At 40.1% G+C, this 17,946-nt stretch overlaps 1 protein-coding gene across 2 annotated transcripts; it reads left to right on the plus strand.

The window, feature by feature from the left end:
• Window positions 1–5,323: 5,323 nt before the first annotated feature.
• Window positions 5,324–17,946, plus strand: LOC130904308 (inward rectifier potassium channel 16-like). Of its 2 annotated transcripts, none has more exons than XM_057816986.1 (3): window positions 5,324–5,595; window positions 5,667–5,823; window positions 16,576–17,946. In XM_057816986.1, exon 3 carries the CDS (start codon window positions 16,596–16,598, stop codon window positions 17,691–17,693), a length of 1,098 nt encoding a protein of 365 aa, XP_057672969.1. In that variant the 5' UTR covers window positions 5,324–5,595; window positions 5,667–5,823; window positions 16,576–16,595; the 3' UTR covers window positions 17,694–17,946. The 2 variants fall into 2 exon arrangements, with proteins under 2 accessions (XP_057672969.1, XP_057672970.1); XM_057816987.1 differs by having other exon boundaries at window positions 5,684–5,823.

Below are 17,946 nucleotides of genomic sequence, written 5' to 3' on the forward strand. Positions count from 1 at the left end.
CCACACTTGAGTTTACTCAACAATGGTAGATCCCCCAGTCACGAAAGCCTGACAAAGACTTTGCGGTAAATGTATGTTTTTTTTCCCCTGGTTTTGGGAAGCAAATCGCACACTTGTTTTGATAGCTGAATGCCTGACGCTTGGCTGTCATTGTCAGTGTGTTGACTTAGACAAACTAGCTCGTTTAATCACCAGGTTATATAAACAGCTTTTCCTGTTATATAAATTCACATACAATATAGCATTATAGAATGAAGAGTATTTACAACTAGAAACTGCAATTTCTGGAGAAATTGCGATGGTAGCTTTGTGTTCGCAGGTTAACCCCTTGGCGTCTTGCTGATTTCAGGTCACTTCCTGTTGATTTGGGGACATTTCAGGATCATTTCCTGTTGATATCAGGTCACTTCCTGTTGATTTAGGGACCTTACAGGATCACTTTCTGTTGATATTTTGACGTACATGGCCGTCAATGGGATCAACTTAAATATGCGTCAATGGAATCCAAGTACATTTGCATCAATAGAATCGTCATATATTAGCGTCAATGCTAGGGCGTAGGTTTGCATAGGGGCAGTAGGAACATAACACTACCAACTTTTCAGGATGCTCAAATTGTTATAATTTGTTCAGTTACATTGGTAATGACCAGAGGCGTCGCATCCCATTAGGCAAACCAGGCAATTGCCTAGGGCCCCCAGCCAGCAGGGGCCCCCAGATGGCCAACAGATTCAGCACATGCAGCTTTACTGCACTGTGGCAGCGACAAGTGCGACAGTGCCAGTGAAAGCCTTGTGTCTGAGTTCCATGATGGGGCCCCCTCAATTGCTCTACACCCCCCCTCCCTCACGTGACTCAGAGTGAGAGTGTGCGGCGATTTGGCTTTTTTAAAATTGGCGTATATCCAAAATCAAGAGAAGTTATCCTTCTGGAAGCGACAAAAGAAAAAAAAAGCAGAAGAGGAGAAAACGAAGCAAGACAGTGGTGAGTGTATTATGTTACTGTAGTTTTATGTCCTAATGTAGTAGAAGCCGGGCACTTTGAGTGTCCTAATAAGCGCTCTATGAGACAGAAGCGTTATTATACTTTTATTAAATATGCTATTGCTCCAAGTCCAACTGTCCCCCTTACTTGCACACGCTCGAAGGGCCCCATGTTGCCTGGGGCCCCCGGAGACCCTTGCAACGCCTCTGGTAATGACGATTGTCTTCCCATATGTTGTCAGGATAGAATTGACCCTACCCTTTTCAAGTGAATTATATTCATTATGTTCAGACTTACATGAATGTGAAGGTCCATTTTTCCCCCTCAACCACACGTTTGATTGGGTGATCATTAGAAGCCCTCCCACCCCAACCCCACGCACACTCACACAACCCCGACAGAAAAACATGTCAACATGCCACCTCCTCCGCTCCTTTTAAAGAGCAGGCTATTAGAAGTTTTTTTTTTCGGCCAGCAGCAGCCACTGTAAGTAATTTAAAAAGACGCCAATGTATTGGAGTTGGGGAACACGCCACTAATTTTGCTACTAAAAGTCCGACCTGCATCAGAGTTAGCATAACATTAAACTGTGTGAAGTTGGTAACCTGCAAAACTCATGTAGGAAGCTGCTTAGAGAAAAGTTGTACCCTTGTACAGTGGGGAGAACAATTATTTGATACACTGCCAATGGGAAAACCCATTGGCAGTGTATCAAATACTTGTTCTCCCCACTGTATGTGTTTTGAACTGTTAACGTTAATGAAACTGAGATATGTAGTGAACTCTGCTGGAAACTATAGAACCAGAAAAATGTGAGCAAGAAGCTGCTTAGAAAGAGAGATTCAAGGCTGTTTCACAGGAAAGTGTAGACAGTCACGGAACATAACTACACAAAACACAACCACTGTAAATTTCCTTTATATGAAGCGATGGGGTTCCCCCCATTTGGAAAAATGACTTTCGCCAATGAAAATAACAATGTAACTTTTTCCATTTCTATGTAGGAAACACAAATGCATATTCGTGCCAAAAGTATTTCTCAACCCCGTTCACCCAATCTGTTTGGTCCAATTAATGTCCCACCCCCAGCAAAAAGTGTATATGCAGGTTATGCGTTTATAGCATCCCTACCAACGTTGAGACCAAACTTACACCCTTGCATCTATGGCATTGACGTACATGGCCTTCAATGGCATTGACGTACATGGCCTTCAATGGCATCAACTTACTGTACTTGGGCACCAGTTAAATGTCAATGGGCTATAATGGTAAGTTCTTAGTAAAATATTACAACCACCCAAGTTTTTCTCCGGTTGAAAATGAAGGGGAAATTTTGGGCATTAGAAATGAATGGAACGACGTACAGTACATAGTAAAGATGATACCGATCGATCGGGTCCGATCACGTCATTTTCAAAGTATCGGAATCGGCAAAAAAATATTGGACATGCCTTTTTTAAATATATATACATTATATATTTTTAATTAAATTGTTTTCTAATTGTATTTAACATTACAGACAAAATGTCTTACACTCATCTAGTCTTTAGTTTTGGCTTAAAGTAGGGGTATCAAATTTATCCCAATAACGGCGGTAATTAATTTTTTTTATATTAATCACGTTAAGATATTTAACCCAATTAACGTATGCGCTGCACGACCCACTCACGCATTGTCGCGTTCAATCTATGATGGTGCCGTTTTTCCTATACATAGAGCTAAAAGGCAGCGTAGAATGAGTAGAGTGAATTTTGGCAGTCCTTGGAGCCTTTTTTTAGTCGGCTAAAGCCTTAAAATCCCTCTCTCATCAATTAGAAATATCGTGGGAAGCATTGTGGGGAAGAAAGGAAGTAATTGATCTTTTTCTTAACACCCTATGTTATTTCCCAGCGCAGAGAAGATATATCAATTGGTGCCACTACGCACAGTCATGGTTGCACTTCCCATCATGCATTTGGGCAGAACAGTTAAATGGCTACAGTATCATTCACTGAAAGCTCAACAAATACACTAGATGGCAATATTTAGTCACAATATTCAAAGTCACATTTATCCTTTAAGAATTACAAGTCTTTCTATCCGTGGCTCCCTCTCACAGAAAGAATGTTAATAATGTAAATGCCATCTTGAGGATTTATTGTCATAATAAACAAATACAGTACTTATGTACTGTATGTTGAATGTATATATTCGTCCGAGTTTTATTCATTTTTTTGTTAATGCATTTTGCCAAAATGTATATGATTGGGAAAAAAAAAAAAAAAAAGCAATTGGATCGGGAAATATCGGGAACGGCAGATACTCAAACTAAAACGATCGGGATCGGATCGGGAGCAAAATAACATGATCGGAACAACCCTAGTCCATAGCAATGGCTTCCCATTAGAAACAAATGGGGAAAGTTTACGGTGAATTTTGGGGAACTGTAGGTTTTTGTTGAATTCTATATCACATATAGGATAGAGGTCACAGAACCGCGGACCTCGGTCCGGTTCCGGACCGCCAAGCCGTCTGGACCGGATCTCAAGCTGTCGCGACTAATACACGTTGCAACAACAAAAATCATTTTTGTCTGCGGGTTTGCAGAGCGGAGGTGGGCAACAAACAAAAACCTTAGCGGTGACGCGTGTGAGCCATCCAATGGGAGTGAAGCATTTGAAAGTTCTTTTTAGAACAGCATGTCTCACACTTGCTTTCCAGACTCCGCGGAGTGACAGCCAAATATTGCGCCGAATGAAGTTGGAGGAAGAGACGAAAAAGGTACGGCAAATGGCGGGCTCAAAACTATGCAAGATTGATGAAGAAAACAGAGTGTTTAAAGCGGAGTGGACCAACACATTTTTGTTCATTTTACCTGGCGGCAGCACAAGACCGCTATGGCTCATCTGTTCAGAGACGGTAGCGCTTGTAAAGAGCAGCAATTAGAAAAGGCACTTAAAGCAAGTCCTCCTGTCAGGGACGGCCCAGGCCATTTGGGGGCCCTAAGCAAAATAATGCAAAGGGTCCCATATTTTTGGCCCACCATTTCGTCCCAGTGTACTGTGAAACCCATACATGCAATCCAACCCATACGTCCATATTTTGTATATTAATCAGATTTTGGTGCACTGCATACTTCAAACTTCTCACCCCAAATGATTATCAGGTCTTACAGTAGATAGCGCCAAACCTTTTTCTAAAAGAGGAAAGACTGAAGTTAAGGAAGAACTTTTATTTTTTTAAGCTTGTAATCAAGTCTCAAAACTCACAAAAGTCAAATAAAGCAAACTGTAGTAAACAAAATCGAACACAAATTAAACAATTGCCTGATTGGGGGCCCCCTGGTGGTCTAAGCAGCTGCATAGTCTGCGTATAGGCTGGGCCGGCCCTGCCCCGTCAGCATCCACAGTTAAAAAAAAAAAAAAAGTCTTGAACATGCTCTTATGTTTCTATTTCATGATTCAATTAAAGCACTTTTTTAGTTTTATGCACCTTTTATATATTATTTGCATTTTTGAGTGTTGTAATTATCAGCATGGCCACGTACAAAGATACGTTTGTATTTTGGGGGGAAAAAAACAAAGCTTTAAAAATATTTCCGGACCTGAGATTGTTGTAATTTTTTTATTTCGGACCCAGAGGATTTTTAATTCATGACCCCTGATATAGGAGGTGACAAAGCATTACAAATACAGGCAGGCAATCATAGGACATGCCAATGCTATGACAATTTCCAAGATGCATTGTGCTGGGCTTTTGCACAGCTCTTTCAATTATAATGAGGTGTTTTCCAGCAAAAAGTGTACATGCAGGTTATGCTGTTATATCGCCCCTACCAATATTGAGCCCATACCTATGCCCTTGGATTAAATTGTGAAAAAGTTCAACATGACGGGTACGTAATGTCCTAAAGTGAAACAACTTCAGGTATATTTTTATACTTTAAGCATATTAGTTTATATGTACTTGTATGTGCTTGAGTAGTAAAATTGAAGTGTACTTAATTTTTTATCATGAGTACATTATAAATGAACAGCTAGTGTCTTTAAAATATGTAAGCATTATACTTAATAGTTTATCTCTATTTTTATCAATATCAGTCAGTAGCGACTTTAAACCAATTATCTTTGCTGCTTATCAGCGACGTCGTTCGATACAATTTGTTTCAATGTAGTTTTTTTCCCCCATGTTTCCTGATCTTATTCAAGTCATTTTTCAGCATCCGCGTGTGTTGAATAAAGGAAGTGAAGCATAAAGGTTATCTCTCAGGAATTCCTGTTATCTGTCTATGCACATCATCGCACCTAAGACGAAACCGTACACATTGTTTTATTTTTGCACACGACAACACGATTGTTTTGCCGTCATTGACCTCCTTCTGGCTGTGGTTATGGCCGCAATAAAAAGCTCTTTAAAATCCAGCCGCATCAAACTGAGGACAATCCAGACCTAAAGAAAATCCGATGCCAATCACTGCGTCTCTTTCTGCCTGATTGAGCAAAGGTTAACTTTCTGTCTAATGAATCACGGAAATGCACAGAGAAAAAGACCAGCTAAATGGTCTATTAATAATCTGCCCATTGGTGTCGAATTCTGGAAGATTTTCAAGACCGTTTCATCAAACAAGGGAAGGTCAGTTGATTAGGGGTTATTTTTTGTGTGCATTATTTTCTGTCCTGAGCAATTTCTAAAATGTTGCTCAGGCCATAAATTTTTCCAGATTGGCCAATAAGACGTCAGAGGTGGCTGAAGCCATATCAGAAAGTAGAAGGGGACTTTGCCTCAGGACCAGAGCTAACTGCACACTCTCGAGCACTTGGACCACATTTCAAATGCGCCTCATGCATCAGGAAAACACAAGTAAGTTTCTAACTATTTTCATTATAGATCAAAGTTAATTAAATCTAAATTTATACTGTATATAAACGGAACTTTGTCTGAGTGTTCCCTATGGACCCTGAAACTGCTTGACCGATTTTCTTAAAAATTTACACATTAGTAGTTTAAGCATCTGCGAGTGTTCATAGGTAAGTTTTGTATCGAGGTACCCCCGATAAGAATTGAAAATTGATCATCGAAAAAAATCGAGTGGCAGGAGGAATGGCCCGATTTTGAACCTAATTTGACACACTCATAGAGAGTGACATCAATTTGTTTCTCAGAAGTTCCAAGTTTGCAGAGCTTTCAATAGTGAAGAAAACTGACAAAAATCCCAAAACCGACATACAGGTAGTCCCAGGGTTCCTACACTGCCGACGGAACCCGAATTTCCACGTACAGTGGTATGAAAAAGTATCTGAACCTTTTGGAATTTCTCACATTTCTGCATAAAATCATCATCAAATGTGATCTGATCTTTGTCAAAATCACACAGATTAAAATCATGTGTCTACTCTAACTAAATCCACCCAAACATTTATAGGTTTTCATATTTTAATGAGTATAGCATGCAAACAGTAACAGATAGGGGAAAAATACTGTAAGTAAGTGAACCCTCTGCCTAAGGAGAATTAAAGAGCAATTGAAACCAATTTTGACCAAATATTTTAAGTCAGGTGTGTTTCCAATCACTGATGAGTGGTTTAAAGCTGCCCTGCCCACTATAAAACACACACCTGGTAAGAATTGTCTTGATGAGAAGCATTGTCTGATGTGCATCATGGCTCGGTCAAAAGGGCTGTCTGAAGACCTGCGATCAAGGATTGTTGATTTGTATAAACCATCTCTAAAAGTCTGGATGTTCATCAATCGACAGTAAGAAAAGTTGTCTACGAATGGAGAGAGTTTGGCACTGTTGCTTCTCTTCCATGGAGTGGCTGTCCACCAAAGATGACGCCAAGAGCTCAGTGCAGAATACTCAGAGGGGTAAAAAAGAACCCTACAGTGTTTGCTAAGGACTTACAGAAATCACTTTCTTTTCTTCCCGGGTATTCTCCTTGGGCTCCAGCACGGATTGCTGGCTGGGTGCTGGTGAGTCAGCGGGGTATCGCCCACGGGTGGGGACCCTGTCCTGTCTTGGGCGTAGTAGGCCGTGGGGATCCAGCTCTAAGCCTTGTCAGTTGGTGGGTTGCGGCGGTAGCTGGTGGGCGAAGGCGCGTCCCCTCATCCCTTCCCTGAAGGCCGGTTAAGGGGGGCGGAGATGATCCAGGGCACAACCCTGGATCCTGGGGGGATGATGGCGGCCCCCTTTCTGGAACTGTGGGAGGAGGAACGACTGCTGGCTCACCCGCCCTGATTGGCTGGGGAAGGGCCGTGGTCCTGAGGCGGCCCCTGTGCAGCATTTCCATTTGTCTGCAGGACTATCACGCGTCTGATGGGATTCACGCATGACTGGGTTCAATTCAAAACACTCGAGTAGAGAAACTATCGGTGCCATGATATGTGATCAGGCAGCATAGAATTAGGCATGTGCCGGTATGAGATTTTGACGGTACGATAACCGTGAGCAAAAATACCGCGGTTTCACGGTATCACGGTATTTCAATTATAGCTCCAAAATTTTGAGATGTATGGGTTTAAAAAAAAAAAAAAAAAAAAAAAAACTTTTTTCCATTGAACAATTTTTTTTTTCCAGAACATATTTGCAAATTGGAACATGAATATAATGTGAAAATAAATTAATGTGAAAATAAATAAACTAACAAAAAATAACAAATATTTTATATAAAATTAAAATAAATAGAACCTAGACTATACCCACAGCCACAGCTCAAGTTGCTCAATATTAGAGCAAGAACAAAATAATTGCTATAAAAAAGTAAAAACACTTCTAAATAAAATTAAAAATATATACTGTATGACTTTTTTGAGGGGGAGAAGCTGCAATTTCGCCATTTTCAGCCACTGTGTCAACTCTCTTCTACATGATGTCATGCCTTTGTGTTAAAAAGAAGAAAGAATTCATAAGTTAATAAGTTAGTTAAAGATGGGTAAGTTAGTTTTATAAGTTAGTTAAAATGTAAATATGTTGAGGAAAGGTTTCATCTGAAACAAAAAGTGAGGAGTGAGACCTCCTTTCGCAATTATCGATCTTTGACGCGATCCTTTTTTTTTTTCTCTCCCTCCTTCATTTAAGCTTGTTTCTCAGTCAGCGGCTGTGAGACATGAAACGTCGACGAAGCTGCTCTCCCAGCTTAGCCTAGGCTAATAACATTCGTCTTTGTAAGTTTTAGTTAGTTTGTATATTGAATTTGAAAGGAAAATGTGTGTTTTGTTTTTGGCGACCTTTTTCATGGTGCTACTGCTATCCTGTTGAACCTACTCACATGTGGAAAAATACAATTGTATAACGTTTTAAATATATTCATTTGTATATTTCACCACGATTTGAGAGCTCAATAAATTGAAGAAAAGTACGCCTTGTGTTTCGAGGGTTGGTTTTTGGGTTTGCTGGCTGTTTAGCAGAATAGCGTTACTGACACTCACGGCAACAAACGGGAAGGGTGAGCGCTGCCGCACCAAGCCACTTCTGCTGCATTTTGGCACATGAAAAATAGCGAATACCGTACTAAGGTTTGACGGAAAATTTTAGTGGTTTTGAAACCGCGACGTTTTCACACCACGGTAAACCGTGAAACCGGTAACCGGCACATGTCTACATAGAATAGGATGTCAACATATCCACACTTAAGTGATTCACATAATCCTGGGTTCTCCACCTCACATTGCTGATTTGTTTACGCTTCACCCCACCTAATCACATCTCCTTCTGACTTCACTCGGTCATCAGGCCTCCCACATGGTGTCAACCGGAAATAGAATTAGTTAACGATAGCACTACTATATTCATAGTTAGTGTAGGCATTTAATGTATTTGTTGTTGTTGTTTTTCTTCTCTTCTGTCTCTCTCTCCTTTTCTATTTTCCTTTCTGTCCCATCATAACATTTCAAGCACTATTTTTATTCATTTTCAGTTTGTTTGTTCATTTCATTACAAATACTGTAATTTTCCGAAATGAAATTTGCATGAGTGACTTACTCAAGATGTGTTGGGTTCACAGTGTCAACACTAAAGGTGTAAAATCAGAGTACATACTCATAAACTCGACATTATCAGCAAAGTGTTCCTGGGTGACACAATTAGACCATAAAATAACAATTTGAATGACTAGGCAGCTTGAGGAATGTTTTGATCTGTTCTCGCCAACCTGTTTCTATCGGAGCAGCTGTCAAGATTACGCAGTTTGACGGAGTGAAGGAAAGTGATAGAAAAATACTGACTTTAGCATACTACGCATTTTATATTAGCGGTCATACGTGGAGTGGACGGTTAAAGTTTAACTCATGATGTCGCATGTAAAGGTGAAAGCCATTTCAGGATAATGATTGACATCCACTAAGAATAAAATAGATTAATAATAATAGCAGTTGCTGTTAGAGAGTATGCTCTGTAATGGTACTGTTTTTACCCCTTATAGGGCACTCATTTATATTATATGAGAAAAAAAATCAAATCAAATTTTGAGTGTTATTGGGGGCCATAGCCAATCCGTGGGTGCATTTGCATCCCTCCATTTAAAAAAAAAAATAGTTTCAAATTTTAATCCTATAATTAAGACATGTCAAATGAAAATTAAACATATGTGGGCCTCATATTTTGGGTCATGTAATTCACAATGTGTGGTTGCCAGGTCTTCATGACGCTAAGCATTTTTTAAATGACCAAAAATAGTTAAGTGCTATTTCAACACTGATCAATGCAGAACCCCTAAAGGGACAACAACAGAAATAAGATCAATTTAAACCATCTAGTGCGCACTAGAAACAATCTGGAAACCATGAGCATTATATAGCATTTAAGTTAGCGAACTTTTGCTATGCAAGTTAGCCAATTGTTGTTTTTTTGTACTTAGATCCTCATTTATTTATTTATTTTTGTATATTGTTTGAGGCTAAGCTCAGGCGCTAGTTGAGTCCAAGATTGAAGTAAAGCTGAAGTAATTCCTTTATTATCATTTTTAGCATGCCGAAACGGCTGTTGTCCGATGCAGCCCTGAGCTTAGCTTCAAACGATATAGAAAAAATAAAATAAATGAGGATCTTACAAACGAAGAATTGGCCAACTCGCATAGCAAAATTTCGCTAGCTTAAATGCTATATAATGCTAATGTTTACCAGATTGTTTCTGGTGCATCAGATTGTTTCTGGTGCGCACCACATACTATCTGGTGCGCATCAGATGGTGTAAATTAATTTTATTTCTTTCGATGTCCCTTTAAGGGCTCCGTAGATCAATGTCACGAACAGCAAGTGCATAAAAAAGTTAAAGAACAAACTGTTGTTGACAATAAAACAATAAACGTGTGGCATTTGTTTTACATGTTTTACTGTCATTGTTCAAACTATTCTATGTGTGTATGTCAATAAATGCTGAAACAAATACTGCGTAGTTTAAAAATGTGTATACGACACCACTTTTTTAAGTTAAGGTTCTTAGATAACGTTTAGACATGAGGTCATCTTGAAATTTTAGGAAACAAAATTTTATTTACAGTTCACTCCACCATTCAATTCAGTAGTAATAGTTGTTTGTAGCACTTTTGGAAGGACTGCAATGTAAGCTGGCGTAAATAATCAACTAATGAGAAACATTATTATTGTTAAGGTCATTTCTTGAGCCTGTTGCTCGCCAGAGGCAGTTTCCCCCTCAAAAATGAAGGTCAGAAGCACTGACCTACATATTTACAACATAAATTATCATATTTGATCCATGTAATATTACTGTATTCCTAACAAATTGGATATCTTGCAGTATGAACGTAACTTAAGAGTCAGCTAAATCTCCACTTAAAGCAAAAAATAAATAAAAATAAATAATGATAATAATTAAGTCTACAACACCACTTTTGTAGGGAAAATAGCATCCACCGCCAACCGCATTCATTTATTTTCATGTCTATTCAGAACTACCTCTCTGACCACATGCAGTTTGCTAAATTTGGCCCCCACAAATCAAAATCCCTGTCTCTGCTGGCGTGCCCCGGGGCTCTGTTCCTCTTCATCATTTACATTCTCCCCCTCCATTCCATCTTCTGTAAATACAACATCCACTGCTACGCGGATATCACCCAGCTCTACATCTCCTAAAACGGACCTCCTCCCTTCTCTCACCCTCTGCCTACAAGACATTACCTCATAGTTCTCCTCTAACTTCCTACTACTCAATAGCTCAAAATCAGAGGTTTTTCTTGTAGTACCCCGCCATGTTCACCAGTGACAGTAACTTCTCCGTTTCCATCAATAGCATACCGATCTCCTCCACGTTAAGAGTCTGGATGTCATCGACTGCACGCTCTCCTTCCACTCCCATATAAACGACACTACAAGATCAGCCTAATACCACCTTGTAATATCTATCGTTTCCTTCCTTTTCTCACGCCACCGCCACTCTTGTTTGCAGTCTAGTCACTTCCCGGATCGATTATTGGAACTTACTGCTTTACGGTCGTACCTGTCAACCCGAGGCCATTGGCAATCTTACAAATAGTGACGTATGCCTTTACAAATTGGTGACTAATCTTACAACGTTTAATATAGCGTGCAAAATGAAAAAAAAAAACAAAAAAAACTCAATTTTTAAAATAATATGAATTTATTGGTACTATTGTAACATATAACCTGGTGCAATCAAAGAACAATCAATATCTTCAGCTACATCATGATTACAAAAATTTAACATGACTTTCATTATAATTGTATATAGCACTTTTGGCAATTTCTATCATGTCTTTTGATGGCTGCACTTCAGCTCGCAATTCAGTTTGACTTGAAGGTAGTTCGTTAGTGTTTCCAATTATAAATTAAAAAGGTCAATTTATAAAATGAACTTACCGATGCAATATTTGAGTCAGGGAACATTTCTTTAGCTAATTCTGAGAAGTGATCAGCAATAGTTGCAGGCAAATTGTGTTCGGCATCAAATTGGCAGATTCAAATCTCCGCTTTCGTCTTTTCATTTTGCAGACTTCATTTTTATGACCAGTGTTGTTCATCTTACTTTGAAAAACTCATTAATTGCAGTTACAAATTACTTTTCCTAAAAAGTAATTGATTTGTAACTCGGTTAACTGAATGTAAGACTAATTAGTTACTTGGCAAAGTAACTGGTGTTACCTTTGATGTTTTTTTTTTCTTCATTTTTTCAACAAAAAAAAAAACAACAACATAGTAACCTTTGCTATGTTTGGAAGTCATTTAATGTTGTGAATAAACTGTTAAAGTTGTTAAAATTGCTCTCGTTTTTGCATTGGTTCCCTTCTGTCTACTTTCAATATGTGAAAGTTTTAAAATTCTATCATTGAAAGATAGAGTCAAGTCAAGATTTTGCCTAATTAAGTATTTTAGATAAAAAGTTACTTAGGCTCTGTTGTAGTGAACCTTCCTAGTGAACCTTTCTGAGACGTCTACTGCTTTAAAATGGTGGCTGTTTACTAATGCCGCTGAGTCTGTCATTTTGCATGTAGTAGTTCTATATGCATGTGATATCTTGGCGTAGATTGTAAGCTGTCGGCTACAGTCAGGAAATATTGGAGCCACCTAGCCTAGCATCGCGTTTGCTACAGCGTCAAAACAAACACTCTTCCCTCCTTCCCACTCCTGCTCTTTTTTCTCTGTGTCTCTGACTTTTCTCGCGTCATTCAACCAACGTAGTCATGCAGAGTAACGCACATTGTCTCGTTGCCGAAATGGTGACAAAATCCGAACGGAGAAAAAAAACGTAATGCACGAAAAACGTTTTGAACGTATGGCGTACACATTTAAAAATCAGTACTCACTTGTACAAATTACGCTGAATCCGTAAAAATTGACAGGTATGCATGGTCTCCCCAAAAAATCCCTCCAGAAAATGCAGCTCCTCCAAAACCCAGCAGCACCCCTCATCATTTGAACCCCCACCAGACACCACATAACCCCCATCCTCTGTCAACTCCACTGGCTCCCAATTAAACAAAGAATTAGGGCTGTCCCAAATGACTAATTTCGTCCCGATTAGTCAGCCGACTATTTTTACGATTAGTTGACTAATCTAATATTTTTTATTTTTCCCCAATTTAATAATTAAATTTTTCTTGAAGCTTATTAATTCACAAAAAAACCTTTTGGAACACCTAAATTCTTTATTAACGTATAAATAAATAACATAAATATCAATAATAAATCACAAACAATGAGGTCAAATGCTGCAGAAATTAACTAAACGGAAACACTGTGACTTCACCTTTTTAACAGGAGTCAAAACAATTCTTACTCTTTTTGTGGTATGTCTATAATGTTCTAAATGTTAAAATGAATTGCAATGTCCCGGACAATCATTTTCAGAATACTTTGTGTGAGTTCAGATGCTCTTTCTGGTGTGCATTCCGCATTTTTTTGGGAGGGGAAAAACTGTTCAATTTTTGTTTTTGAAAATAGATAACGCAGAGGGCACACTGAAATATTACTGCAATTATTTTGTATGAAAGGCACACATAGTCATTGTTACAAAAAAAAAATATATAGTATTAATTTTATAGTATACTACTATATGTATATACACAATAATACTTTATAATATAAAGTAACTAACATTAGTGCAGTCATGGATTACAGTTAGCAGGCCAATGCTGTTTTCCCATATAGATTTTTATTATATTATGTATATACAGGATATATTTTTCCCCCAAGTGGGAGCTTCCAAGATCCTAATAAATTTAATAATAATTAAATAAAATATTATATAATATTATACATATTATACATTCATTATTAAATAAAAAATGCACATTGATACGATGCAAATAAAGGCAACTTCAATTTTAAAAAATCGTTAGTAAGTTGTATGGACATACAATCCGCTAGCTTGTTGTTTCTTGTCTTCGAAAATTACACCTGGGTGACAGCGTTTCAAGTGTTCGTTCATAGCCGACGTGCTACCGTGGTCTGCGAGCACAGCTTAGCAAAGAGTACACACAGTGGCATCCTCCATATTTTCCTTGAAATAAATCCAGGCTCTGGCTATTCTGGTCCGTTTTTTTGGCTTTATGCCGCTTTTACCGTGTTACCAATTTTGCCCTTCTTGGCAATTGGTGCTGTTTTCAACTCCTCGCCGTAACAGGGAGTGAACCCGTGATTCACTTGGCTCGTTGTCGATGGTTCGTCCGATTTCATACTCAGGAAGGCTGCGGCGTGCATAAAAACCCCGAGAGGCGCTTTTTATGGATACTTTTATTGACTAAAACAAAAACGTGGCGGATGCAGCCACTTAAAGCTGTAGTGTGAACTAATTTCTTCACATGCCAAATAGGGTCACAAGTAAAGTAATTAAACATTGTCCACCAAATAAAGCATGAAAAAATAATTTATATGTTGTATATTTGACAAAATAATCGCGTTTCCGAAGTTCAAGCCTGAAAGGGGACGAACCCGGAAGTGATACGTCACACCGGGAACAGCGTTGGCAGCTCCATACATACGGCCGCCAAACAAAGCCCTTCAAACAATGATTCAAACAGCGATATAAGCGATAGACCGAGCGCAAGGGAGGAGATCCAAGTTTTTGAAGAGTTGGAGGAAGAAGAGGAGCTTGGAATTTTATGTTGGATCTAATATGTATTAGCCAGACGCTAATCAGAATGCAAACAATGTACCTAGACTACCTGACATGGAATGGGGACAAGACCCATCGAGATTACAACATTGGTAAGATATAGGCTGTTATTATTTTTATGATTTGAAGATGCAGGCATTTGCACATAATGTTATGTTTTTGTCTATCTGATGACATTGTTAAAAAAAACAATAATCAGACTTCATGTTCATTTTGGCAGATCCGGCAGCTCTCGTGCATATAAAATAATAATATAAAAACGTTGGGGGGAAAGAAGGAGATGAGTCTTCGATGGCTTTCTCCACTTTATTGTGGCAACAATAAGAAAACAAAATAATAGCGGACTGCCGCCACATTCGACAGCGAAGTTTTGCTTCTCGCCGATCTCCTCCTCGCCTCCCATTCCAGCGTCTCTTAAACAGATTGTGCATAGTGTCTTGTTATGAGCTTTTTGTTTACAAATGTATCGAAAAGACGACGCGCTGACAACCTTGTCTCTTTATTAGCACATGGAGCAGTTCTTATGGAAAAGTTAGAACACAGCTCGGCACAGCTCTCGGCAGGAATTGGCGTCTAATGGCGTGAGGAAATGTAGTTTTTTCACACAAGCGAACAGATTACAAAGCACCACTTCAGTGTTGTCCCGAGACTACATTTCCCATGATTCACTGCGTGACCTGCGCCCTCGCTGATTCGCTGCGAGATCGACTCAATGGCTACGCTAAACCAACACGCTATTTTTCAGCTGTCACCTGTCAGCGGCTCTCATAGCTTATACTGTTCAATTCCACAACAGTAGGCAGCTATGCTTTGACAAAGTCATCAGTCATCTATCCAAAAATCACACTTACTTTTTGGCAAATCCTTGATCATAAGCAGACCGGTTAAGGAAGCAGGCATCTTCGAAGTGTTTGCAGCAGAGAACACTACTCGATGATGGCGTGAAATTCATTCGCTTCGTGCGAACGAAAAATGTCCATTTACGTGCCCTGCTATCCTTTGGCCACTCATACAACTTTTCGTTTGAGCGAGAACAAAACATCGCCACACACCGCTGTGGCATCTTACCGAGAAGCAATGCAACAAACAATACTGTTCTATGGTGGACTTCCCTCGCACGTCTAGGTGTGACGTAATTTCTGAAGATTTCCGAAGATTGCCGAAGAAAAGCATTTTCGTTGTCAAGGGCGTTGCTATGGGTTAAACAAAGAATCTGGAAGGGTTGCGTTAAAAAAAATAATGAAAATATGCTTATAATTGTTTAGCCATTGATATTATTCAAAAACATGGTTGGCCAACCTTACTTCAAAGTTCCCCTTTAACTCCGCGCTACCCGCGCACTTTCGCAACTCTCACCTATCCAACTCCCTCTCTCTCGCTCGCCCACTTTCTTCCTCTCCCCTCAATCTGACAATGCCGGTCACATTGAGAAAACAGCGGCTTCCTTGAGGGGGCCGCTAACAACAGTTTGCTTCGCGAGTGGCCACCATTCTAAACTTTATCCACATGTAATTTTTTAAAAACCCGTCATTACCCGTCGACGGTATGTTTTTCCTGTTGACGCATTTTCATCATCGATGACGTCGACAGCGTCAACTAGTCGGGACGGCTCTACAAAAAATTGTCTACAAGATTGTCCTCATCATGACCCTCGTGCCAGTCTCACCACCTATGGTTCCAGAGCATTCAGTCACTCTGCCCCCCAGCTGTTGAACTCCCTAGCTCCTGAGCTGCACAACATACAGTATCTACGCTCCCACTTTTCAAATCCCGACTGAAAACGCACCTGTTCAATCTTTCTTACTCACCTAGATCCTTAGCTCTATTGTACAGTGTCCTTGAGTGTTTTGAAAGACAATTGAAATAAAAAGTATTATTATTATTATCAGAGGTCTAACAAGTTTTCTGGTTTGCATACTCACATCAACTACTTTGAGCAACCTTCCTTTTACATGAAGGTCATTTGTATCCCTTGTTGTCTTTCCCTTTAGGCTATAATAATTATTTAATCATCCGTGCCTTGACAGAATTCTGAACGGCAGTCAGCATGAGCATTGGAAGATGCAACGATGTGGTGGTGGACACCTCCTTCAGCACAGATCACGACGAGGGCCGGCGGCTTCGCTTCATGCACAAGGACGGCAGGTTTCCCGTGGTCTTCCATAAGATCCCCAGGGAATGGAGTCCATACCTGTTGGACATCTTCACCACTCTGGTGGAGGTACGCTGGAGGGTAATGCTCCTGGTCTTTTCGCTGTCCTACATCGTCTCTTGGCTCTTCTTCGGGCTTTGCTACTGGCTCATCGCGTACGTACACGGAGACCGAGCCGGAGATACGGACGATCCCTGCGTGCTCAACGTACACGACTTCACCTCAGCGTTTCTCTTCTCCATGGAGACTCAGGCGACCATCGGGTACGGCTATAGGGGCATGACGGAGAACTGTGTATCCGCTATGGTTGTGGTGACCATTCAGGATGTCTTTAGCTGCCTCCTGGACACCATCGTTATTGGTATAATCATCACTAAAATGGCGTCAGCACGAAAGAGAGCTCAAACGGTTGGCTTCAGCAGATTCGCCGTGGTCAACCGTAGGGACGGCGTTCTGTGTCTGTCGTGGCGGCTCGGAGACTTCCGAGGTAATCACATACTAGAGGGCGCCGCTCGGGCGCAGCTCGTCCGTTACTCAAAACAATCCCGAGGTTCCGTGGTGATCTCTTACCAAGATGTGGACATTCAAAACCGGGATCTCGTACTAGCCACGCCCGCCACGGTCATACACAAACTAGAACCGGGCAGCCCGCTCTATAACATTGGTCCTCAACAGCTTCTGGAGGAGGACTTTGAGCTTGTGGTGTCCTTCACTTACACCGACGACTCCACGGGCATGCTTCACCAGACGCGCACCTCCTACACGCCCGCCGATATCCGCTGGGCACAACGCTTCCGGGAAGTTCTCAAAGTGGGCAAAAAGCACTACAAGGCGGACTATGCTCTTTTTAATGAAATCACGTGGGTGGCCACCCCCATGTTGAGTGCCGAGCAGTATGAAAGCGGATGGAGGAGGCCTGTTCTTTTGGACTCAGGCCTTCACAAGAGAGGCCGCCGCCGTGCAGAGGAGGACTTGCAGCAAACACATTTGTAATAAAATGAAGCTTTACAAAAATCATGTAAATATATTTATTTCCTTACAGTTAGGTCTATTTTTATGTGCAGAACGTTCCAAATAAATTGTTCAAACATAAATCTTCATTTTCTTTCCCATTTCTATGGATACTACTGCTGACATAATTTTGAGCGCATGTAAATGAAAACAATTTAGAAGCTTAAACAATGCCATCTAGTGGTCACATTGAGCACTTTTATATGTTGAGGTACAATTCATGTACAGAATTTTT

This window comes from Corythoichthys intestinalis, chromosome 16 (genome assembly GCF_030265065.1).
Source record: "Corythoichthys intestinalis isolate RoL2023-P3 chromosome 16, ASM3026506v1, whole genome shotgun sequence".
Lineage (NCBI taxonomy): Eukaryota > Metazoa > Chordata > Actinopteri > Syngnathiformes > Syngnathidae > Corythoichthys > Corythoichthys intestinalis.

Coding starts and splice junctions, on each gene's coding strand:
- LOC130904308 (XM_057816986.1), top strand. CDS start 16,596: ATGAGCATTGGAAGATGCAACGATGTGGTGGTGGACACCTCCTTCAGC.